This window comes from Triturus cristatus, chromosome 11, assembly GCF_964204655.1.
Source record: "Triturus cristatus chromosome 11, aTriCri1.1, whole genome shotgun sequence".
NCBI lineage: Eukaryota > Metazoa > Chordata > Amphibia > Caudata > Salamandridae > Triturus > Triturus cristatus.
In genome coordinates this window covers 317,242,412-317,269,238 of record NC_140594.1, presented here as the reverse complement: position 1 = coordinate 317,269,238, position 26,827 = coordinate 317,242,412, and the positions used below count along the sequence as shown (strand labels likewise).

The following is a 26,827-nucleotide window of genomic DNA, read 5'->3' as shown; positions in this document are numbered from 1 at the left end:
ATATATAGCAAAATGTGTGAAGAAGTGTACTGATCACACAGCTCCTATGAGGAGTTTATTGAAGAAGGGAACTCATTTTGAATGGGATGAAATGTGCAAAAATTCTTTTGAACTAGACAAATAAGCTATTGCAGACCACCCCCATGGGATTTTTGTATACCAAATGCAAGACCATTCTAATCACATATGCCAGTGGGAAGGGAATTGGAGCCTCATTCGCGCAGCTTATGGACAGTAAGGAGAGAATTGTAGCTTTTGCATCGAGAACTTTGAAAAATGCAGAAGTCAACTATTCCACTATAGAGAGGGAAGCCTTGTGGTGCTATTGGGCCATATCCCATTTCAAATTATATCAGTGGGGATTACCCTTTACATTGAACAGGCCATAAACCTCTTACATAAGTATTTACAACTGTATTTACAAATGTAGTATGGGTTGGGAGGGATATAACTCCAAAATTAAATTCATCCCAGGTAACAAAAATATTGTTGTAGACTGCCATTCCTGGTTATCCAGGAAAGCGGAAGAGGTGTTAAAGCAAGGAGACCCTATTTTATAGGTTACCCTCCCAGGTATTACTAAGGATGAGTGGTTGGAAAGTTCAGGAAAAGAGGCAACCCATAATTTGGATAGTCCAGGGGTGGCCAGCTAAAGACAGGTTACAAGATGAAGTCTGAAGTTATTGGGAAGTAGGACATGGACTGAGTATTTATAATGACATGGTAATGAGAGGTGGTAAATGATTGCCTCCCAAGGACTTGTGGAAAAGAAGTGGCTGAGTTAGCCCATGAATGTCACAGGGGCATAGAGTCACTAAATCCGTGGTCAGAGACGCATATTGGTTCCCACGGATGGAGGGTATGGTTGAGACCAAAGTCAAGGAGTGTGTAATATGTTCCATGAGTGATAAAAACAAAAGTACAAGGAGAGCCCCATTATTCCCAGTGAGTGTACCATCCAAGCCATGGGATGAACTAGGTTTAGACATTATAGGTCCTTTAAAAAGAATAGGTCTATTTACTCCGCACGCGTTTACAACGCGTGCCATTACCCCGCATTTTTTACTCCGCAAGATCTTTTACAACGCATTCCATTTCAACGCATTATCCATTACAACACAATTTACTATTCTAACTCTGCCGTGGTGTTGTAATGGGGAATGCGTTGTAATGGTTTGCGGTGTAAAGCCCTGCGTTGTAAAAGTTTTTGCAGAGTAAAAAATGAGGGGTAATGAACGGCGTTGTAAAGGATGTTTATTCTTTAAAAGTGTCCATGTGGACAGGAAAATTCATGATTGTGTTAGTGGATTATTATTCCCATTGGATTGTTGTTAAATAGTGAATATTGCATCACACCACAGGACCTAATAAGTTTCCTTTCTTCACTTCAGTCATAACCAACAATGGAGTCCAGTTCACCTCTGAGAAAATTAGTTTTTAAAGGGAATGTCTACTCAACACCTCAAAACTGCTTTATACTGTCCAAGTGCAAATGCATTAGTAGATCTAGTAAATCGCATGATAAAAGAATGCATTCAGTCAGCGCAAGTGTCTGTTGTACCAGTTGACAGAGCCATTAAAAAAGTGTTATAGTCTCATCATACTGCTCCCAGTGCTGTCACCGGGGTATCTCCATTTTTAATGCTCAAAGGCAAACCGCCCAGTACTCTGTTATTCCCCAATTGGGTGGAGGTGGTGAACCAAGATGGATGCACCAAGCCAGTGTGAGTGAGCAGTTCACACGCCATTAGGAGAACTGCAAACAAATGGTATGATAGTAAACATGGTATCAAAAGCAGAAGATGCAATGTGGGATATTGGGTAGTTGTTAAAGTTCCTGATTCCACCAAAAGAGGTGTCAGTAGATTTTCAAAACCTCTGAGAGTAACTGAAGTGAAGATAAATGTGGTAGCATTGGAAGATGCAAGAGTATGGAACATGGACATGATATATTATTGTAACAGATTTGTCCTGTAGGAAAGAGTCGTACAGAGATCGATCAGAGTCATATCTCAGGTCCCGGAATCACAATTTACCAACTTGGCACAAAGACTACATTTTTTAATTAGACATACATATAGAATGGCAAAATGTTGTAATTATGATATATATAGTATATATATTCATTGTATTAATCTGCATCCATGACATTATTTTATTTTAATACTTAAGTATCTCTGTGGTCCCTTATCCCTCACCTGTATCCCTTCCTTTCCCTGGTTGTTGGTACATTCCATCATCTGTGTCGACAGTTCAACTGCCACTGCTGAATTCTGTCAGGAGTTGTGGCTTGGAGGTTGTTGCTTCCTATCTTGAATAAACTCACATTCTACAACCCTAGCGGAGTACAGCTTCTTTGAAACAGCAGCATTTGTGTGCAGTTTTAAATTGCCATTTCAACCTGGCGAAGTAAACCTCTTGCAAGGCCAAACCTCCCTTTTCAACACATAGAAGTCAACCCTAGGGTAGGCCCTACTCAGCTCAGAGGGCATGGTGTACTGTGTTTAAAAAGTTGGAAATGTACTTACAAGTTTTAAATGTCCTGGTAGTGAAAAACTCATAAATTCGTTTTTCACTACTGTGAGGCCTACCTTCTCCATAGGACAACATTGGGCTACCTTATTACATTTAATAAGAGACAATTTCCAATTAGGAGCAGGTATACAGATCAAGTTTGGTGTCTAAAGAATAGTAATTAAAAACCCTCTTTAATGGTAAAGTCTGATCTTTAGTCACAATTCTGAAAATACCACTCTGAAAAAGTTGGTATCTTCTTGTCCAAACCATTTGGTACATGCAGCCTGCTCCTGGGTCACATGTCTTTGTACAGCTGGCAGTTGGTCTTTGTGTATTGCTCGCAGACTGTGAGACAAAGAAAAGCTAAGTGCTGGCAGGATGGGCCACTCTGAGTTAACGAGGGGGAGGAGCTGTCACCTGCCACACTTACATATCACAAAACACTGAACACTGTCACAAAGGGTTTGATATTGGTCTTTTGTGACCACAGACAAGCTGGAGCCAGAACAGGGAGGAAGGGGATGCCTGTCACTTTAGGAGTGTGTTAACCTCGAGAAGCTTCCTCTACTTCATAGTGGGCACCTGGTATAAACATGAAATCCTTAGACCCAACTCTTTAGTACACTTCAGGACCTGTGGTCTCTGCCATGAAGGAGGACTGCGGTGCAGCTGAAAGGACTTCCACACTGCTAGACTGCTGCTCTGAAGGACTGCTGCTGTGCAGTGCTGACCTTCTGCCCTCTAGCATGGGTGAGAAAGACTGAACCTACTCCTCTAAACCCAGGACCCCAGAGTGACTCCAAGGGCTAGTTGGCTGGCCTCCTGCTCAGTAGTCTCAGAGACAGAACAGGCTTTCAACAACCTTGAGCCCAGCACCTGGACTTTGCCATCTCGGAGTCCTGCCCTCCCAAGTGGTGCCATCCTAGTCCTAGACCCTTGGAAGTGGGCCTGGCTTGCTCTGCCAGCTTATCTGTGGATTCAGCAGACCGGGTGCATCACCTCTCCTGCTAGACCCATACCGGCTCATTGGAACTGTCAATGAGCGAAGCATCTCCATAAAGGGACATCACCTCACCAAACGCAGCCCATCAGAACCACTCACGGCGTGATGCATCTCCTCGTAAGGACATTGCATTGTACTTCACAGCTCCCCTGAACCAACGTTGTGCATGGCACATCTCTTCACCTGGACCTTGTATCGCCGCTGCTGCACAACGCATCCTCAGTGCAGAACTCTTTGTTCAGCAGATCTATGTGGTTCCCTGTAGCCGGCCCATGCCCCAACACGGTCAGCCTGAATTCGTGAATTTGTATAGCTCCGACATGACCAGATAACCACAGTTGGCGATTTGTGCTTTTTTGCGCTATATTTTCTTAAATCTTTAGAAGTGCATATCTCTGTTTCTACTGATGAGATTTTTGTCATTTTGGACTTATTTTATTTATTAAAATTAAGCCTATTTTTCTCATTTGGTGTGGGATAAATACTTTACACATTGTCTCTAAGTCAAGCCTGGCGTCTCTGTGCCAAGCTAAAAGATTGTTGAGCACAGGTTAATTTGGGGTTTGCTTATGACTTCATCCTGATATGGATTGTGGTTACTGCTTGAATAGGGATTTTCTTACAGTATGCAATCACCACTGTTGCCATCCTAACCATTATACAAAGGCATACATTATGAACTGCCATTTTTAAAATGTATAATGCGGGGAAATCAGCATTTTATATGTAAAGTGTCTTGTGGACTGTGTGCTTTATATCTTTGCACTCAACACTGTCTCAGACAGTCTCACTAAAGCTAGAAACAGAGACAGATTCCTTTACTCGCATGAGTCCTACCTGTGACTTGAGTAATGCTGATACCCTTATGGCTGGCAGCTGCTCATGGCCTTTATCCAGATCAAGAGAAAGCTTTCAGAAGCATGGAGGTTTGGATTGATTCTAACCTCTCTCTGGTTCATCCGATGGAAAACCAGACAAAGGTCAGATTTTTGTACCTTAAGTTTTTGAAGGAAAATCATATTTTTGAACAAAATCATGCCACTCTTATCTCTTGTCATATTCTCCCAAAGTTTTCATAATTATGGCTCTGATTGTGCATTGATTATACTGTCCACGTAGACATTGTTTTCAATGATGAATTGCAGGAGAATTTTTATTTAGTTATTTTGAATGGAATCTAGCGCGGCCCATGCCATTGTTGACTTCAATGCTCTTTACACATCCGCAGCTATCTATGCAAAGTGTGTCACGTGGCCCTTGGGGACATTGTCGTCTTCTCTAAGCTAGCAGGAGCATGCTGCAGACTGTCCGCTGCTTTGCACATGTTATTACACAAGTTTATTACGCAAATGCCTCTTTTGACATTTTCACATGAGAACCTACTACTGTGCTCACGCTTTGCAGGTTCCTGGGATTTAGTCTGAACATTGTGAACAAGGTTGAACAACAATGCCCCATGTTATTCTGTTCTGGTCAGGCCCTAGCACCAAGACAAAACAAACAGATGTAGCTGTTGTTTGGGAATACATACTTTGGTCTTATTGGAATACACTGATAGGTAGCACACACTTGGAGAGGGACCTTTCCAGGGAGAAGTCAGCATCTATGATGTAGATCTACCATCTGCAGACTGTGGTACGCGGTCTGCAAATAACACCCAGAGATCTTCTAAAATATAACCATACTGCTTCTATACAAGGCGATGGCGGTTAGACTATGCTGTCTCTCACTATGACAGTTCCTTTTATGATTTACGGACTACTTGCTATGCTGACCGTATTTGTGTTATGCATTTTTCTGCTTATTGTGGCACGTATACTGCATATTAGAGCACGTTAGTTAAAATAAATATTTTAAATTTGTTCATGTCTCTGTCAGATCTTATTGTGGACAAGTACAAGAGTATGAGGGAAAGGGTGTGTCCTGCAACCGCGATTCCTGAGAGTCTCAGGTGTGTTGTGTTCTGAGGTGTCTAATCACTTGTTCCTCTGTAAGTGAGTAGAAGGACAAGTGAGACAATATAGCTTGTCGGTCCTGGGCTCATGGGTACTAATGTGGTAGGATGACTCGTCCCTAAATAATATTAATGTTAATGTTGCTATTTCTAGAGCGCAACTGTTACCCGTAGGTGTCCTGGCGCTAACTAAAGTCCTAAGCAGGGGACGAGTAATGAAGATGGTCAACCAGTAAAAAGCCAAGTTTTGAGGGCCTTCCTAAAGGCAAGCAGATTCGTCATGCATCTGAGATGCAGCGGGAGGCCATTCCATGCCCTGGCTGCCCCTACAGCAAAACTTCTGCCACCCCAGTTCGCTCTCTTTACAAAGGGTACCACCACCAATTTTGCTTCTGCAGAGCAAAGAGCTCTTTTTGGTGTATACCAGTGGAATAGCAGTTTTAGGTGATTGGGCCCAGTTCCTTGAAGGGCTTTATGTACCATGCATAGGGCTTTGAACTTGACACGCTTTGTAACGGGCAACCAATGAAGCCTTCTAATCTCAGCCGAGATTGAGGCGTATTTTGGTATACCAGTGAGGAATCTGGCAGCTGCATTCTGCAAAAGTTGAAGTTTGTTCATAAGCCCTTCTTGGATATTGATATAGAGACTATTGCAATAGTCCAGCTTGGACATGGCTAGAGCAGTGATAACTGTTTGCTGGCTGTCTTTGGGAAGAAATGGCATGATATTTTTACATGATTTCAGAATATACAATGTCGATGAGACTACCGCATTCACTTGATCCCTAAAACTGAGTTTATTGTCTATGTAGACACCCAGATTTTTTACGTTCTTAATCGGGGTGGGTAGAGGACCCAGTGCATCCGGCCACCATGTTGGAGTCCAGAAATTAGGGTAATTAGCAAACAAAACTACCTCCGTTTTACTGGAATTACGTTTAAGGCAATTTTGTGCCATCCAGATGCCCACCACTGTCATGCAATCGTGGAAATTATGCGCCATTTCCTGTAGCTTTCCTGGCAGTTGTGACACCACAATTTGGGTGTCGTCTGTATATGAGGTCAGCTTAAAACCGAAGGATTCAATCAGGGGAGTCAGTAGTGAAACATAGACGTTAAAAAGAGTTGGGCTCATAGATGACCCCTGAGGAACTCCACAGGGCAAAGAAAAAGGTTTGGCTGAGAATTCGCCGAGGGAAACTGTTGCAAAGTCATCCTGTGCCCTGGGTACCCCCCAACTTTTTGCTGACTGATGCTGGTGGTAACTTACTCTGACTGACTCTAGGCTCTGCCTAACCAGGCCCAGGGCCATGGCTATGCTGAAAGAAACACATTAGAATACAGTTAAAACACCTACATACACTAGCGTACACAATGGTATGGTGGGGGTACCCCTGTGATTGGTATGACCTACCCTATAAGCCCCTAATATATAAAAGGGCAGGAGGATTGACACTACCTAGAAGTCCCTAGTATCCTGGGGGCATGGCAGGTTAAAGGCCAGCAGCTCCTTTTTGCACTTACATGTGTGCACTGCTGAAGCCTGAGGTCAGTTTAAAAGCAGCACTGGGTGCCAGGACTGCTTTTAAAATGTAAATCGTGCCCAAACTCGACTTTGGTGCACTCACAAATGGATAACCTACCATGTTTTGGCATATTAGGGACCCCCAGGGGCTCCCCTAGGTATCCCAGGGGTGCGGGGTCAGGTAGTGATAAGGTACACCCTTATATAATGAGTTTTTATATGTCTGGGTAAAGTGAAATTTCACATTTCACTCCCCACATTGTGGTACAGTGCTACTCAAATTCAACTTTGATGCTAGGAGCACTGTGGAGGGAGAATCTGCAATATTTCTACAGATTCAGAACCCCTAAAGACTCCCCTAGTTGCACATGGGGTGGGGTTCCTGTAGATATAAGACAAGTACTTGTAAAATATGTTTGTGTAAGTCCTGGTGCTGGAAAAATGGCCCAAGTCATTTTTCCCATTGCAAATCCCCTGTTACATAGGTTAACATGGTAGGCAGGTACTAATTAAAAACTATGGGTAGGAGAGGGCTAGAAATGCCATTCAAAGACTTCCCAGAATGGTATTAATAAATCCAACAATATCATATTTTTGAATTTCTCCTAAAGTGTACATACAAGAAGTTATACAACTTTCTTGTTTGTAAGTCCAAATTCAGCCTTCCAGTGGTCTGCCCTGATTGGTCAGAGTTAATTGGATTAGCCAGGCTGCCTTGTAGAGGTGATAAAGAGCCCCTGGGGTTGACCAGCTCTGCTGGGAGGGCATTGTGCTGTTCCATAGGAATGCCAGGCCAGGGGGAGGAGTCGTAAGCCATAGTCTTCAAAGAGGAGAGCAGAGGCCAGTGTCATTTACAGCTCTGAACTTACCACCTCAGGCAGATGGTAGGATTAAGGAAGGTATGAGCAGATGCATGGGGAGAGTCTAAGTAAATTAGCCATCCTAGGGGTGTGTTTAGCAGGCTCTTACCTCCTTGCTGGAAAATCAGTCATTATGGATTTGGAAGATTTGATGCACTCTGGGACAAAACAATGCCACACTATACAGGATGTGGTCATAACTTTAAGGAGTTACCCTGCTCTCATTGGTCAGAAGTGACCTCCTGCATGACCCAGAGAACATGGAATAAGTATCTGAGAGGGGCAGAGCCCTCCAGATCTGCTGCTTGAAACTTACTGAAGCAAGAAGTGCCCTGCTGAGATGTTTTACTGTGCAAAGATTTCTAAGGCCTGACCTCTGAAAACTGCACCATCTGAAACTACAGCCCTCTTGATTATTTTGCTGAGAAAGGAACTAAAGAGTGGACTCCCTGAAAGCTACAGGTTGAAAGAGCTCAACTGGAACATCACCAACTAAATCTACACCTTGGAGAACCATCAGTGGATTTGTAAGGGTTTTGTACCAGTGAATTGTGGAAACTGACGTCCTCAACTTTCAAGGACCATCTTGGAGCTTCCAGACCCTTGGAGTAAGTCTGAGACACTTTGGCACCCCTTGAGGAACTTCAGGAAGAAGTTCAAGAAGTTTGGAGAACTTTGGAGCAACTTTGAAAAAAAAGCTCCATAGAGGGACCTACTCAACCTGGTAAGCCAGGCCACCTGCCTTCAACCGCAAGCCGGCCAAGCCAATCAGGTTCATCCCGCTAAAAGCTCCATTTCTTCAACTACCAGAGATTGACCGGGACTAGAAGAAATCTGAAGCCGGCGAACCCTCACCGGATCCAGCTACATGAGGAGCATCGAGAGACCCCGCGAGAAAAAGCTCCAGGAAAGTTTCTAAGTCCGCTCGTAGAAAAGGTGACCGGGAGCAACCACGAGAGCTAAGCCGCCTGCCTTCCATCGCGTGTCGGCTTGGATTCCTGGGTTGTCCCGCTGAAGCAATCTTGAAATATTTTCTAAGTCCACTTCAGGGAAGTTGACCGGGAACTTGTCACAAGTCAAGCCGGCGAACACTCACTGGATCCGGACTGGCTGGGAGCTTTGAGGACCCTTGGGAAGAAAAGCTCCAGAAATGTTTCTAAGTGTGACGGTAGAAACTGAGACTGGGACCTGCCGGGAGCTGTAGCCGCTCAGGGCTCCATCGCGCCTGGCCTGAAACTTTGACTTTGCCCCTGTCTAGTGCGAGCAGCTATCACAATATGGTGCTATAATCTTCTAAGTGCTATATTTTATTAAATCTTTGAAAATTCATATCTGCGGTTCCCAACATTGGATTTTTGTCGTTTTGGTGTCATTTTAAAGATAAAAATATTTCCTATTTTTATAAATTGGTGTTGGATTTTTATTATGTGTTGTGTCTTAATTATTTACTGAAATGGTGTTTTTAAATGCTTTACATACCTGTCTTTGAAGTTAAGCATGTCTGCTCGCAGCCACGTTACCAAGGGTTGAGCATAGGAATAATTTTCTAAGACCTATGCTGAGTCCTATCATGTGTTAGTGGCCTTATTACCAGTGGCAGACCTACATTTGCCCCTACCAATAACCCACTTTCCAACAGAAACTGTCCGAAATCTGTTTGATAGAAAGGATTTGAGTAGTTTCCAGGCGGTGCCCTGGACTCCAATCTCCCGCAAACGGTCCATCAGTAAGACATGATAGACCGTATCAAAGGCCGCTGAGAGGTCCAACATGATCATAGCAGCTTTTCCTCCCTGGTCGAGTATAGCCCAGATCTCTTCAGTGGATTTAAGGAGAGCGATCTCCGTGCTGTGCCCCTCCCCCCCCCTCGGAAACAATATTGGGTGGGATCCAGCACCTGACCTTCTTCCAGGAACAGACTCGGATGTGCATTCACGATTTTCTCTGTAATTGTCGCTGGAAGTGGGAGTCTAGAGATGGGTCTGAAATTATTAGAGTCCTAAAGACAAAAAACGAGTCTGGATCCTAATCTAGACTTGGTTTTTTGAGCAGTGGCAGTATAGATGCACTTTTCCATATTTTGGGGATGTAGCCTTCCGCAAATATAGCATTTATGATGAACGTCAGTGTCATAGTAACTGGATTGGGTGCTAGTTTTAGTATAGAGAGTGGGCAAGGATCATATGGTGAGCCCGATTTCGCCGTCATGAGAAGCTTACAGGTGTATATGGCAGTCACTGGGGAAAATTTATCAAACTGTTACAGTGAGCTTTTTCCTGACTTGGAGTCTATTTTGTGGGCCGACGGCCTCTTAATCGTTGACCCAGTGAAGGTCGGAAAAATAGCCTCAACTTTGTCGAAGAAGAATTTTGCTATTTTCTCTCACAGTTCCTTGCTCGCCAGAATGGGCGGTGGGGTTGGGTAAGCTAGGGTGGTTACAGTTTTAAACAGTTCTTTTGTGGAGTTTTTTGCTGAGTTTAATTTTTTTTGCAAAAAACTTTTTTAGTTTTTTGAAGCAACTGTTTATATTGAGCTAAGCCTAGAATCATTTTTTTTCCTATCTTTATACTCCCTCCTCCAGATTCTTTCAAGGTGCTTGAAGGCCAGTTTTTGATCTCTTAGCTCTTGGGTATACCACAGAGAGGATAGTCGTGCTCTATTAGGGCAGATGCATTTCTTGGGAGCTAGCTTATTACCTGCTGCTTCCAGCCAGTTAGTGTAAGAGAGAGCGGCCTCATCTAGGTCTATAGGTATAACAAAAGATGTAGAGGTTAGTAGTTCTTGTAGTTCACTAGCATCAACCTTATTCCATGCTCCGCTAATCAATTGTTTACTTGCTGGTTTCTTCCGGTGACGATCCAGCATAGTCCGCTCAAATAACACTGCCTTGTGGTCTGACAAGACCAATGGAAGGAGGCCCAAGAAAAACAGGTGCGAGTTGTTGGAAAATATACTATCCATTGTGTGTCTTGCCTTGTGTGTGGCACCAATGACAGTTGCTTCAAATCCACATTACTCATCAGGACCAGCAGGCTTAACGTATCTGGGTCAGAATAAGACTCTAGATGAAAGTTAAAATCTCCTAAAATCGTGTATGAGCTGTCACTTAGCTCATTTTCCAACATTCTGGGGCCCAGTGGCCTGTAGATGAGGCTACCCCTGAAGGTGTGATATTGTGAGAGATAAAAGCAAAAATCTAGAGCTTTGCACTCTGCATTGGATGACGAGTTAAAAAATACATTTATTAGTTTTTGGTATATAACCGCTAAGCTACCACCTTTCCTATCAGGCCTATTTAATGTATAGCCAAGGTAATCCGGGGGTGTGGCACTGACAAAATCCGGAGATTACAGCAGAGGGACTTGTATATTAATAAGTGAGGAAGGGATCAGGGAAAGAAACTATTCAAAAAACAAGACTTCCTACACTATACTATTTAAATTGAGGGCAATATGTCCATGTAGTAAAGTAATACCCACAGTCAACGGTGTATAAAACTATATTATTTTGTTTATTAGTTCATTTTTTCATTTTTTATCATTTTTTCAACCACCTCAAAAAACATATACATAAACATTTTTCATACTGTGTTATAATACATATAATACACTTCACATCAAACTATTGAAGCACAATTTATGATTAATTGTACAACCATGACATAAATAAGAAAACATATATAACATATATAACACACAATTAAAGACAATAAACCTGAAACTCAAGAAAACAACAATATATTGACAATTAAAATCATAGGTTGTGGAGTTTGAACATAGGACCAGCGCCAACGCGCGTTTCGGAGCTCAAGAATGATTTTTACAGGCTCCTTCTTCAGGGCTTATTACAGTGGTCTTTCAGAAAAAGAGGCTTCAAGGCCTAGTTTGATGTCCAACACTCATACATTGGAGTTTAAACATTAGATTTTGACAGCCGTTGGTCTGTGGGTATAAAAAATCACAATAAGTGATTGTGAACGTTATTTAGCTTTTTTAATTTGTTTGAAAGAAGAGGAGCAGGAGCTATAGAAAGAATAAAGAAATAAGAACCTCTATATACACCCATGATGAAACAAACACCCAAGAACAGGATATTTTGTGAGGAAATACCATTGTAGTTCCAACAACCTAAGTACGGAAAGGTAAAACATTAAAGAAAAGGAAGATTTAGAAAGAGTAATATGTTTGGTAACAACATACTTGCCAACAAGAAACTCTTATACAAGGGGATACCAGTAACGAAGCTTCCTAAATCTTTAATTTTAGTGTTTAAGAGGCTACAATGAAAAGAAAAGAATAACCATAATTAGATCTGAGAACATAATTGGAATACCAAGAGAAACTGGGCAGGACTCACGAGACTAGCATGAATTGCAGTGAGGTTGGGGTAGAAATATTTCTTATATGCAAAAGGCAGTTTCAATAGTATCTGTCCATGGAGTACAGAAGGATCTATATACAATGAGCATCTAACATAAATGGCCAGGTTATCAGTCAAAATAATGCAATGATCATATCTCACGATAGGACATTATGGTTTGTTCAATGAACCGCACGACAAATTATAGATAGGATTTTTGGAGGAACTTAGGAATAATAGGTAACTTACTACGATGTCACTTGGTGTGAAAATAATATCGGAGCCAATGTTATGTCGTCAGAGTTAATTCAATATGACTGGACGAGCATATAGTAATATCCAGGAAGTTCAGCGAGGATGGTCACGTGTTAAAAGTCGCCTGAAAGTGTACCAAGGACAGGCTAATTTAAATACCTAGATGTGTTAGAGAAGACTCAATGTATGTACAGCTAGGTCCACTTACTTACCCAGATGTGGCAAAGAAGAACGCGCTGAAAAAATACGGGCCGGAACTTTGAAGGCCTATCAGGGAATTTATTTAAGTACGATATGCAAACCCAAGGAGGTAAAATAGTCTCAGAATGTTGGTGAATACTGGATTTAAATGAAAACCTGAAAATATACAAATTTTAGCTTTAGTAACTATAATAGGGAAAAGAGAAACGTTGAGGATATGTGTACGAATTGCTAACCTAAATTTTATGATAAAAGGCATATGAGTTACCTGTTCTCCTTATTTATTCAGTCATATGGAGGGCTGATATCTTTCAAGCGTAGATCAGGTGCTTAGCGTAAATATTAACACTCGTGGAAGCAATCTACAAAGGAATTGCGTATAGTTTGGAAATGATGCTAAAAAAGATGGCAGCGTAGGCGTATTTTTAAAGCAATAGAAGAGGCTGAGACTAGCGTGATAGCAGTTCTTACCGAGCATTTCAGCAAAGACTTGTCAGGGATTCCATGGTTGGCGCTCAAAAGGAGGAGTGTATGGAAACTGGCGTTTCCCTTATAAGGAGGACCAGGAAGTGATGAGAACGTAAATCAGATGCTTAGCGTAAATATTAACACTCGTGGGAGCAATCTACAAAAGAATTGCGTATAGTTTAGAAATAATGCTAAAAAAGGTAGCAGCGTAAGCGTATTTTTAAAGCAATAGAAGAGGTTGAGACTAGCGTAATACCAGTTCTTACCGATCATTTCAGCAAAGACTTGTCAGGGATTCCATGGTTAGCGCTCTCAAGGAAGAGTGTGTGGAAACTGGCGTTTCCCTTATAAGGAGAACCAGGAAGTGATGAACTAATAATGGACACTGAAATAGGACTAAAAATTAAACGGGAAAGCAACCTTAAAACGTATTCTCCATTCGGAATGCAGGCTATGAAATCGACAATAGAGGCGGACATCTTGGAAGTGGAATAAAGCTCTCTGTCGAGAGTTCTTAATTAGACGGCGCGTAACGATCATGCCTCATTAATGAATTTTTACCAGTTGCTAAATTGAAAATTATGGGGCAAGAATAAGGGAGCAAAAGTTATTGTTAGTGGTCCCGGAGGTGCTGTATGGTACACCAATACAGGAGTGTGTATTTAACCCACCTTTTATAGATGTGGTCCAAATAGCAACCAAGATCTCAGGATAATATTTAAAATATTTGGCTTAATAGACAGTTCACAATGTATGGTTCCTTTAACAAAATGAAGTAAAGGAATATATATTCGCCATGCAGTTTACTATAAGTGGGACCAGGGATAATTCTATATAATCGCGTTTTCCCAAGGAAGATGTTCGTTAAGGCCTTTTTCTTGTGTCCTAAGGACATATATCCAAAAAACTTCCCTTTTGCGTCTAATGGCATCCACATTGAGGTTGTTAGGAGGATGTACATGTTCCAAAATTAGCCACCTAAGATCTGAGATACTGTGATGTTTCTCGGTCCAATGGGCCACCAAGGGGGCTCCTTCACGTTTGTTAAGTATTGCTGACTTGTGTTCACTGAAACGTACACGAAATTCTCTGCTGGTTTCTCCAACATATCCTTTGTCACAAGGACAAAGGATAAGATAAACAACATGTCGAGTACGGCAATTAGTCATGTCCTTAAATGTGAATGTCCATTTGTCCCAGATCAATTCGTTAGTAACAATGGCAAACTGGCATGCGTGGCAACAGCCACATTTGTGAGTACCACTGATCGGTTTAGTTCCAGTGATGGATTTTTGGACAAATGGATTGGCAGTAGGTATTTTAGATTTAACCAAAGAGTTCCTTAAGTTTTTGTTGCGTCTGAATGCAAAGATAGGCTTAGGGAGACTCTTTCTTGTATGATCTGTATTTAGAATATGCCATTCTTTGTTGATAATTTGTCTGATTTTATGATCAATATTAGAATGGGTAGTGACGCAGACCAGTTTCTCATCAGTTTTGGGTTCTTTGGGTTGCAATAGTACGGTTCTATCGTAATATTTTGCTCTTTTGTAAGCATCTTTAATAAGTTTAGGGGGATACCCTCTGCTTACAAACTTTTAAGTTCCTCTGCATGTATATCATAGTTTGATATAGTAGTACAGTTCCTACGCAACCTTAAAAATTGGCTAAAAGGGATGTTGTCCTTTTGGCTTCGAGGATGAAAGCTGGAGTACTGGAGTAGAGTATTTTTAGCGGTAGGCTTGGTATACAGACTGACTTCAATTTTAGCATCAATAATTTGTATCCAAATATCTATGGAGCTATTTAGTTGATCGGTTATTCCTGCTGGAATGCCTAGCAATTGTTCTAAAAGAAAATTACTTTGAATTTAACGGACACATTTTTAAACAGATACTTGGAGTTAGTATGGGCGCAGCCTGTGCACCTAATGTAGCAAACATCTACTTGGGAGAATTTGAAAATAAGTTTATTTTCAACGAAATAGCTCCATTCAGCGAAAACATCAAAAGCTGGTATCGTTTTATTGATGACATTTTTTTTATCTGGAGAGGTCCGGAAGAACAACTGCATGAATTTATGGCGTGGATCAACCTTTGCGATGTCCACCTTAAATTTAGCCCCAATATAAGTAAGTCCAAAATTGAATTCCTAGATATTTGGATACAAATTATTGATGCTAAAATTGAAGTCAGTCTGTATACCAAGCCTACCGCTAAAAATACTCTACTCCAGTACTCCAGCTTTCATCCTCGAAGCCAAAAGGACAACATCCCTTTTAGCCAATTTTTACGGTTGCGTAGGAACTGTACTACTTTATCAAACTATGATATACATGCAGAGGAACTTAAACAAAAGTTTGCAAGCAGAGGGTATCCCCCTAAACTTATTAAAGATGCTTACAAAAGAGCAAAATATTACGATAGAACCGTACTTTTGCAACCCAAAGAACCCAAAACTGATGAGAAACTGGTCTGCGTCACTACCCATTCTAATATTGATCATAAAATCAGACAAATTATCAACAAAGAATGGCATATTCTAAATACAGATCATACAAGAAAGAGTCTCCCTAAGCCTATCTTTGCATTCAGATGCAACAAAAACTTAAGGAACTCTTTGGTTAAATCTAAAATACCTACTGCCAATCCATTTGTCCAAAAATCCATCACTGGAACTAAACCGATCAGTGGTACTCACAAATGTGGCTGTTGCCACGCATGCCAGGTTGCCATTGTTACTAACGAATTGATCTGGGACAAACGGACATTCCCATTTAAGGACATGACTAATTGCCGTACTCGACATGTTGTTTATCTTATCCTTTGTCCTTGTGACAAAGGATATGTTGGAGAAACCAGCAGAGAATTTCGTGTACGTTTCAGTGAACACAAGTCAGCAATACTTAACAAACGCGAAGGAGCCCCCTTGGTGGCCCATTGGACCGAGAAACATCACAGTATCTCAGATCTTAGGTGGCTAATTTTGGAACATGTACATCCTCCTAACAACCTCAATGTGGATGCCATTAGACGCAAAAGGGAAGTTTTTTGGATATATGTCCTTAGGACACAAGAAAAAGGCCTTAACGGACATCTTCCTTGGGAAAACGCGATTATATAGAATTATCCCTGGTCCCACATATAGTAAACTGCATGGCGAATATATATTCCTTTACTTCATTTTGTTAAAGGAACCATACATTGTGAACTGTCTATTAAGCCGAATATTTTAAATATTATCCTGAGATCTTGGTTGCTATTTGGACCACATCTATAAAAGGTGGGTTAAATACACACTCCTGTATTGGTGTACCATACAGCACCTCCGGGACCACTAACAATAACTTTTGCTCCCTTATTCTTGCCCCATAATTTTCAATTTAGCAACTGGTAAAAATTCCTTAATGAGGCATGATCGTTACGCGCCGTCTAATTAAGAACTCTCGACAGAGAGCTTTATTCCACCTCCAAGATGTCCGCCTCTATTGTCGATTTCATAGCCTGCATTCCGAATGGAGAATACGTTTTAAGGTTGCTTTCCCGTTTAATTTTTAGTCCTATTTCAGTGTCCATTATTAGTTTTCATCACTTCCTGGTTCTCCTTATAAGGGAAACGCCAGTTTCCACACACTCTTCCTTGAGAGCGCTAACCATGGAATCCCTGACAAGTCTTTGCTGAAATGATCGGTAAGAACTGGTATTACGCTAGTCTCAACCTCTTCTATTGCTTTAAAAATACGCTTACGCTGCTACCTTTTTTAGCATTATTTCTAAACTATACGCAATTCTTTTGTAGATTGTTCCCACGAGTGTTAATATTTACGCTAAGCATCTGATTTACGTTCTCATCACTTCCTGGTCCTCCTTATAAGGGAAACGCCAGTTTCCATACACTCCTCCTTTTGAGCGCCAACCATGGAATCCCTGACAAGTCTTTGCTGAAATGCTCGGTAAGAACTGCTATCACGCTAGTCTCAGCCTCTTCTATTGCTTTAAAAATACGCCTACGCTGCCATCTTTTTTAGCATCATTTCCAAACTATACGCAATTCCTTTGTAGATTGCTTCCACGAGTGTTAATATTTACGCTAAGCACCTGATCTACGCTTGAAAGATATCAGCCCTCCATATGACTGAATAAATAAGGAGAACAGGTAACTCATATGCCTTTTATCATAAAATTTAGGTTAGCAATTCGTACACATATCCTCAACGTTTCTCTTTTCCCTATTATAGTTACTAAAGCTAAAATTTGTATATTTTCAGGTTTTCATTTAAATCCAGTATTCACCAACATTCTGAGACTATTTTACCTCCTTGGGTTTGCATATCGTACTTAAATAAATTCCCTGATAGGCCTTCAAAGTTCCGGCCCGTATTTTTTCAGCGCGTTCTTCTTTGCCACATCTGGGTAAGTAAGTGGACCTAGCTGTACATACATTGAGTCTTCTCTAACACATCTAGGTATTTAAATTAGCCTGTCCTTGGTACACTTTCAGGCGACTTTTAACAAGGGACCATCCTCGCTGAACTTCCTGGATATTACTATATGCTCGTCCAGTCATATTGAATTAACTCTGACGACATAACATTGGCTCCGATATTATTTTCACACCAAGTGACATCGTAGTAAGTTACCTATTATTCCTAAGTTCCTCCAAAAATCCTATCTATAATTTGTCGTGCGGTTCATTGAACAAACCATAATGTCCTATCGTGAGATATGATCATTGCATTATTTTGACTGATAACCTGGCCATTTATGTTAGATGCTCATTGTATATAGATCCTTCTGTACTCCATGGACAGATACTATTGAAACTGCCTTTTGCATATAAGAAATATTTCTACCCCAACCTCACTGCAATTCATGCTAGTCTCGTGAGTCCTGCCCAGTTTCTCTTGGTATTCCAATTATGTTCTCAGATCTAATTATGGTTATTCTTTTCTTTTCATTGTAGCCTCTTAAACACTAAAATTAAAGATTTAGAAAGCTTCGTTACTGGTATCCCCTTGTATAAGAGTTTCTTGTTGGCAAGTATGTTGTTACCAAACATATTACTCTTTCTAAATCTTCCTTTTCTTTAATGTTTTACCTTTCCGTACTTAGGTTGTTGGAACTACAATGGTATTTCCTCACAAAATATCCTGTTCTTGGGTGTTTGTTTCATCACGGGTGTATATAGAGGTTCTTATTTCTTTATTCTTTCTATAGCTCCTGCTCCTCTTCTTTCAAACAAATTAAAAAAGCTAAATAACGTTCACAATCACTTATTGTGATTTTTTATACCCACAGACCAACGGCTGTCAAAATCTAATGTTTAAACTCCAATGTATGAGTGTTGGACATCAAACTAGGCCTTGAAGCCTCTTTTTCTGAAAGACCACTGTAATAGCCCTGAAGAAGGAGCCTGTAAAAATCATTCTTGAGCTCCGAAACGCGCGTTGGCGCTGGTCCTATGTTCAAACTCCACAACCTATGATTTTAATTGTCAATATATTGTTGTTTTCTTGAGTTTCAGGTTTATTGTCTTTAATTGTGTGTTATATATGTTATATATGTTTTCTTATTTATGTCATGGTTGTACAATTAATCATAAATTGTGCTTCAATAGTTTGATGTGAAGTGTATTATATGTATTATAACACAGTATGAAAAATGTTTATGTATATGTTTTTTGAGGTGGTTGAAAAAATGATAAAAAATGAAAAAATGAACTAATAAACGAAATAATATAGTTTTATACACCGTTGACTGTGGGTATTACTTTACTACATGGACATATTGCCCTCAATTTAAATAGTATATTGTAGGAAGTCTTGTTTTTTGAATAACTGACAAAATCCGGACCAGAGGCCTTGTCCGGCCACGATTCAGTAATAAAAGCGATGTTAATTCCCTCTTCCTCAATAAGAGAGGCACATTCAAAACTGCGTTTTACCAGTTACCTTGCATCGAGAAGGACACACTTCCAATCTTTTTTGTCCACGTGTCTTTTCCTGTCCCTGCCTGAGTTTTGCATGGCCTTAACCTGCAGGAACTTAAGATCCGGTAGTTTCATGTTACAGCCAGGACATTTCAATTGGGCGTGTGGAGGCCCGGTACTGGGTAGAATACATAAACAGTTAGTTAGTATAGGTGGCATTTAAGCTGTGCAGAGCACTACTGGAATACTGTATGGAGGTTCGGTTACCTGCATCAAAAAGGGCAGGTGCGCGGACTGGTGCAGACTGGCTTGCCTTAGGAGCGGCTTCGGAGTGCTTGCTGCGTGTACACGCCAGCCTCTGTTTAGGTATGCTCCAGGGTGGACAGACTAGCCCGCTACCCGGATTACTCCCTATACTAAGGTCCCATAATCCTACACTTAGTTCTGTGTTTGTGCAGAATCCGTGCAACAAGTGTAAAATTGGAATGGATGCAAATTCCAACATTGCCTATTGGGGCTTTACCTCTTCCTCTGCCCCAAGGCCCAAAAGGTCACAACACACTTTATAGACAGTGGGATCCTACGTTGAGATGTTCAAGTGGGCACAGGAGTAGAATACTGTTCTACACAGAGAGGAATTCCGGGATCTCCAACAATTTCCCATAGTAGATCACTTGGACCTAATCCTCCATGATCTCCTGCCCAAGATGGGAGAGGGCTCCCAGTCCCAGTAGCTCTGTAGGAGACAATTCCATGCAACCTTTCCGGTCTTCTACCTATCCCCGCTGGCGAACACTGGGTCCCTATACCCATCTGCGTCCCCATCTCCCCGGCTACTGGCATGTCCCTCTCCTTCTCCTGCTCAGCTGCAAGATCGCTTTCTCACAATTTATTGTACTTGGCTGTAATCCCTACAATTATTGCCCCGGGAGGGGATTTCAGGGGGCTGGGGGAACGTTGTTTCTTCATTGTTTGTGTTCCATTCATTTACAGTGGACACCGAGCTACCTAGGTGGATGGGGACTGCACAGCTCGTCTCTGCCCAAGTGAATGCGGGCCTGCCCACCCACCTACTGCCTGTATACATAATTCTGATTACTATTGTATTATATCTGCTTTCTAATCCGTCTGTAAAGATTAGTTTAACAAAAGAACCTTGATACAGGGCTCATTCTGCCATTGCATTACCCACAAAACAAACCTATCCAATGCAAAGGGAGATCACTGATGAAAGCATCAACCGAGGATACAACCTTCAGCTCCACAGAGCATGGTCCATACGATAGGCCTCCGCTCTCCAGATCACAGAAGCAGAATCAAACCATCTCTGATGTAGGCGTCAAGCCACCAAACCTCTTCAGCACGCGCCTAATTCCTTAGGTAGTTTTGTAGATGTGATTGTTGTGTTTAGGGGTAGAAATGGTTGACATAAGAATTTGCTGATGAAATAGTAAGGTAAACAGTGTTATGTGTATGGTGACTGTGTAACAAGCAAAAGCATTTGTCTCTGCATGATCTGTTTAAGCTGGCTAACCTTTGACTAGGACCTCACAGTTCTGTTCTCAGAAGAACTAAACTAGTTTTCTCCCCCTCTCCAGCTCCAGTCATCCGGCCGGCATTCTCCAACAAAAGCACTAGTAAACGGGAGTCCCTCCAAGTGCCCACGCTTCCTGAAAGTGCGAAACTGGGATTCGGGTGCCGTGCATCACGACACATTGCATATGAAGAGCGCCATGGTAAGGATAATGGAGGGCGAGTCCCTTGTATCTTGAAAGAGCCTTTATCACACGGAGTATGAAGAGTACCACAATAGTGATCAAGTGAGGTTGTCTGTGTCACTTGATTGTTGATTTTCAGCAATCCATATTTAGGAATCATGCACAAGTTGCACAAATAAATATTTTGTTGATGGAGGTGTACATATCCCAATGAACAACATCATAGTTTTTTATTAGAATTTAGTCTCTGTGACTTTTTAAAAGCAATCATTTCCCTGTAGAAGCTAGTTAGTCGACTCAGTGGCAAGAATCAGTGTTAGCCACTTAGAGGCATGGACGTCAATTTACCAAAACGTTAGAGAGAGAGAGAGGAAGTGACATCACGTGCTCTTTGACCTCCATTCCCACATCACAGGAATTGATATCATATGACTCGGACTCATCCTCTTAGGAAGTTCTGTCACATACATGCCCTTTAACTAGGATAACATCTTGGGAGTTACATCATTAAACTCTACAACGAAGGCACAAATAAAAAAACCCATAATAGTTACTAAAGCACATACACGTGTATTTTTCTTACCATGTGTAGTTTAGCTAGGGTGTTTGGAGCATTATAAACTATTGGGAATTACAGAAGAAGTATACAGAGTGTTAAATTGAATGACTTCACTAAATACAGTAAAAATAGTTTAAGTTGTTGCTCTGTGCTTTCTCCTTGTTAGGCCACACTTGAGAACGGATGTGTTCTGGAGTGATCAAAACAATATTGTCAACAAACCATTGCACCATGCGTCTTAGTTTACTCGAACACCAGCCGAGGTAGCAAGTGTAAGGGGCAGAATGTGCTGGGAGCTGTATAGACTGAGCGTTCTTTTAGGTCGACGGGCACATTTCCTGTAAAAGACGCAGGCAGTCAACTGGAGAAAAGGAGGTTCCAAAAAGGAGCAAGTCCTCCTGTAGATAATTACACAGTCAGTAGCAAGGTTCAGCCTGGCACTGTAAACAAAGTACACATTTATGCCATGCCATTTTTTTCTCAAAAACTGCTCTGGGCGACATGGCGGGACTTGGTTCAGCAAAAAACTGTGATGGTTAGTCCTCCACACCTTAGACAACCCACGCCTCAATTTGGGTTGTTGTCTAAGGGTAATACAAAAATAAGTGTTCTTTATGCGCTGAAAACTTCCCTATTCTCATAAGGGACTATTTTTGTGAATTTGCTGTCCACAAGCGCAGCACTATGCATGACACAGATAGAAAGCTGGTGTGAGTAGTTCCAGGAGGCCCACCTTCGATAGGGAGGATCTTCCAACAATAATTGCAATTAAACCGTGGTGAGGGGTTTCACAGTGAGGGAGTTGGTGGTGGCTCCACCTTCAGGAAACCCAGAACCCTCGGACCTCCAAAAGAGGTGGTAAATGCAAGGGGCTGGCCGATGTGATTGGTGTCAGTTTTTGGTAACCGTAACTTTACCCCCGCTGTCTAAATTACTCCTGAGTGATTTAATTTTTTTTTTTATATTGTAATGAGGTTACTGGTTGAGCCACATGCTCATTTAGTTTCCACTTTAGTAATGGCATTATGCGATGGTACACATCAGTCTAGTATATTTGTGAAGTTAAGCTCAAAATATGCCAGTCACTCCATTGCTCCCCACTGTTAGCAAGGCTCACATTCTCATCTGCAGTACGGTTGAGATCAAAGGGCACTATACCTCAAAGACTTAAAGGACCAGATTTACAGACAAATTGCCCCCATCTGCACTAGCATAAATGGTTTATAACCATTGGTCAAAGTGGCGGGATCGAAGGGGCACGACGTGCCCATGATTTTCTAATTTTAGTAAAACAGTTCCCATCCTTTTTAGGTCGAGCCTAGAGTCAGCGCGCATGCGCTGCTCTGCGAGACTTGTTGTAGTGGAGTATGGAATAGAAGCTCCACCCACTCTCCGCCCCCATTTGTCATTGGCTTTTGTCATTGTCCTTTGTAAATGCTGGCTTCTGCTTCATTAATAGGCTTGTTAGTCCCTCCTTAGTACCGCCTTGTCTCCATTTGTAACCTCCCATGGCGACTGGCCCTTTTACTTAGGTTGTTACACATGATACTTTATTTAATCTGTAAGCACGATTTTGTTTGAGTTTCTCTTACTACAGGCACAACGTGTGTTAATGTAAGCAAAGCACGTCGTGCCTGCAGTAAGCAGCAGGGACAACGGCGGACGCTTTTTCCCAAAGCCATAGGTCTCGCATTTGAATATGAGACCTATTGCATTGCAAATATTTTGTTAGTCAGCTGTTACGAGGGAGACAGTGGGGCATCATGGAGAGAGATTAAAGCTGACCATCCCCACGATCTCTCTCTCTTACCTCGGGTCGAGTCTGCACCTGTCAGATGGCCTCTCGCTTAAGGTCTGAAGGGGCAGACAATGGCTGTGCTTTTTCATATTTTGTTGCAATATTGTTTGCAGCAGGCCTCAAAGTGAAAGTGGCAGCTGTACAGTGTCTGGCTGATCCGGTCACCGCGGTCATTGCCACTTTGGTGATCTTCATACGCATTGACAGCAAAATCACAATAAATACATGCAATTCCAAACCATGCTTGGATATCAATGCAAACAAAATTGTCTCTAATTTTCAAAACCTGTTTTATAATATTGTTTGTAAACTAAACATACATGTTTTAAAAGATCCAAGGTGTTTAAAAATGCAATAATCCAAGTGCAATCCGTTTTAGATTGGCGAACGACATACCATGTGCGCTTTCGCATTTGCGCTGACACAGTCCCATAGATACGTTTTCAAGCTCGCCTCCCCTCGTGCACCCGCAGTGTCGCAGGTCTCATGCCAGCTGTTCCAGGGTTTCTGATTGTTCCACATTGCTTCACACGCACGCCCCGCTCTCCTGTGTCCCCATATTGCGTCCCACTGTCTGTGAAATATAAATAAGAATATAATACCTTGATACCTAGTTCATTCATTCATTTCGGCAATTAGTCACACTAATGTAATGACCTACCAGTTAAAAAATAAGACAGCTAAAAAACATGCTTTCAACATCATAGAGCGAAACACTAAACCAGCCCACGATTTCACTCGGACTATTTACCATTTGAATGTATGTCTAAAACACCTGGCTCAACCAAGCATGGAGTAATCAAGTCGAAATGTCTGTTTTATTTCTGTGGTGTGGCACATAATAATTTCAATATACACAGGTATTAGTGACCCCACTATAGATATACAGTGGTTACTGATGCATTTTATTTCCCAATGAATATACGTCTTGGACTATGTTTAATGAGTACCACATAAATAAATACAGTGGCTACATGACGAGTGACTATGTAATATGGTCAAATATTACTATCAAGGGTTCCTGATGACATCGTAAGCCACAAGGCTTGCAAATGACACCAGACAACCAAGATGGCAATATCGGACTAAATTATACACTTTTGCAATGCAATAGGTCCCACATTTATGCTAGTTTGAGCTATTGGCATTGTAAATGACAATGCCTTCTATTCATATTTTGGTTTTTAAAACAAAAATAAAAAGCATTGTCATTTACAATGCCAATAGCTTAAACTCGTGTAAATGCGAGACCTATTGCATTGCAAATGCTTGTTGAGAAAAGAGAACCATCCTGGGACGGTTTATTCCAAGAGTTGAAATGGTTCAGCAGAAGTGTAAGGCAGGGAGTCTCCTGTACAGTGATGGCAGCCACAAACAAAAAAGTGGTGGGCCGGGTGGAGGGTGTACCGGAGGAGAGTGGGAGGGGAAGAGCTTTCGGGACGGGGAGTTTAATAATAATTTTTTTAAAAGGAAGACACACCTGCAGCTGCCGGCCGCCTCCCACGTTGTGCCTCTGTGTACTTCCTGGTCCCAGCAGACACTGGGACAGCATCACAGGTTCCCTGTGCAATCCCCGTGCTGCACTCATGCTATAAGAGCAGCTCAGGGATTGGCCTAAGCGGGCTGGATTGACACTCCACTCAGGCACAGGGAGTCTGTGCTGTATCTCCAACCCGGCTGTTCAATACAGCTGGGTTGGAGAAACCTAAGTGCGCATGTGTGTTTGGCCGGCCTAAGACAGCTGGCCAAACACACATGCACACTTAGAAGTGCACCAACCAGTCCTCCTCTCCCTTCCCATGGCCCCGGCACCACCCCTCCCTACACACGCTGGCTCAGCCAGCAGATGAAAAATAAAACCATGATAGAATATAGTTTTATTTTTTAGCTGCTGGCTCTGAGGCAGTGGGGCGACGCTCCTCCGCCATTGCAGAGGAGTCGCCCCTGCTCTTGTGCTTTGAAACCAAGAGAGGGGCAGACAGCTAAACAAGCCTTCTTGCCAGGGTGTTTGCCTGCCTGATAGAAATGTTAGTGTGCACAACCGGTTAATAATCAAATATAAAGGGTGCTTGAAAGCCGGTATTGGCTTTAATAGATACAATCACTTGAAACTTCCTGGTGACAGTTTTATTCTAAAAGAGGTACCAGCTGAGCTGGCAAGAGTGTGCTTTTAATGGACAGCTACAAAAAATGGCACTATGTACAGTCTGGGTACTAATAAAATATATATTTTGGAAGCACTTTATATTAAACCTTTTTGCAATTTTTTAGAAGCCTATCTTATGCTGTGTGTAATGCAAGTTTATGACGTGCATATCCCCAGTGCTTTCTGTCACAGACTGGGACCTTGAAGCACTACACATACGCAAGTCACTATTCTCCACTGCATCAACCTAGATTCAGGTCTTTGGTTCTCTGGTTACAGACAGACCTCTGCAGTGCATTAACTAATGTAGGTTTCATAATGTACGATTTTTCATTGAATTTGTGCCTTATTTCACATGCAGTAACCTGAAGGTAAAAGACCGTAAACAATTACAGAATATTTAGTTTCTTAGCCACATCTTTGACCCCGCCCTAACGCTCACTCACCCTGCCCCCTTAGCGCACAGCATTCCCATACGGTTTGTAATGCACTTTGACCACTGTTTACAGTAGATTATGCATGTGCAGAGTCCCAAAAAAATCTGCACAAAAGAATATTGCAGAATGTGTACCTCCCACGCATTCCATCCTCCTACGCCACTTCTCCTTCGGCACAGGTGAATATGCAGAGCTAAAAGGTTGCATAGATTTCCCGCCAGGACTGTAAGCCTCAAATTCTGCATTGCTCATGTAATTAAGGAACAGAGGGCCGCTGAACTGCATACATTATTTCTCCGAAAGAGGGGTAGAAATGTATTTCAGTGTATTGATATGTACAGATTCTTTAGTGCATATTACATGATAATATGGCTTCTTTCATGGGTGACAAGTGAAGGCTGGACAGAGCCTGCTGACGTCTGCAGACCCAGCCCTTCCACCAGGGTGGCTCACTGAAGGCACGCCCAAATTTGCAAAGGCGACCGGCCTTAGAATTCAAACATGTGGCATGGTCCTCACACCGCCTCGATTGTGAAACGGAACATATGGGCCAATTAAATGAAGCTCTAAACCTGGGATGGTAAACGTGGCCATTGTAAACACATTTTTGTGAAGCAGCCCCTTCCGTCTGGTACGAGGTGGGCGTCATTGACGAGGACGTGCTACTTCCAGTAGGGCCAGGGGCACTCTCGACTAGTGGTGGACAAAATTGTTAACTTTAAATATGTATACTTTCCTACAGGGCAACTCAAAATGAGGTTTATTTTGCAAACTTTCCATGGCTGGTAAGTATTTTCAAGAAATGTTGGGTGGTTTGAGTAAAAAATTTCTCCAGGTAGGGATTTCACTGTTCCTCTGAGAGAATGTTATCCTCAAACCTGGGGTCAGCAAGAAAAAAATGATGTGAAATTTCACTTCCACAAAAACTTGCAAAATGTAGCCCAATTTAAAAAACACGTATTTAATAGGATTTCGGATGCATGATCAAAATGTTGCCCTGTCCTATTCTAGACTGGCGTCATCTGTACTAACTGAACTGTATTGCGGTAGCAATTTAATGTTGCTCTGGTTGGGTTGGGTTTGACTGGGCTGTATCG

At 41.9% G+C, this 26,827-nt stretch overlaps 1 protein-coding gene across 4 annotated transcripts in view; it reads left to right on the top strand.

The window, feature by feature from the left end:
- NOS1 (nitric oxide synthase 1) overlaps positions 1-26,827 on the top strand; it is a 1,315,983-nt gene that overhangs the window by 952,796 nt on the left and 336,360 nt on the right. For all 4 annotated transcript variants that reach the window (XM_085636289.1, XM_085636287.1, XM_085636288.1 and 1 more), the window contains one exon: positions 20,671-20,808. In XM_085636289.1, coding sequence (XP_085492415.1) covers positions 20,671-20,808 — 138 coding nt within the window. The remainder of the gene's footprint in view (positions 1-20,670; positions 20,809-26,827) is intronic.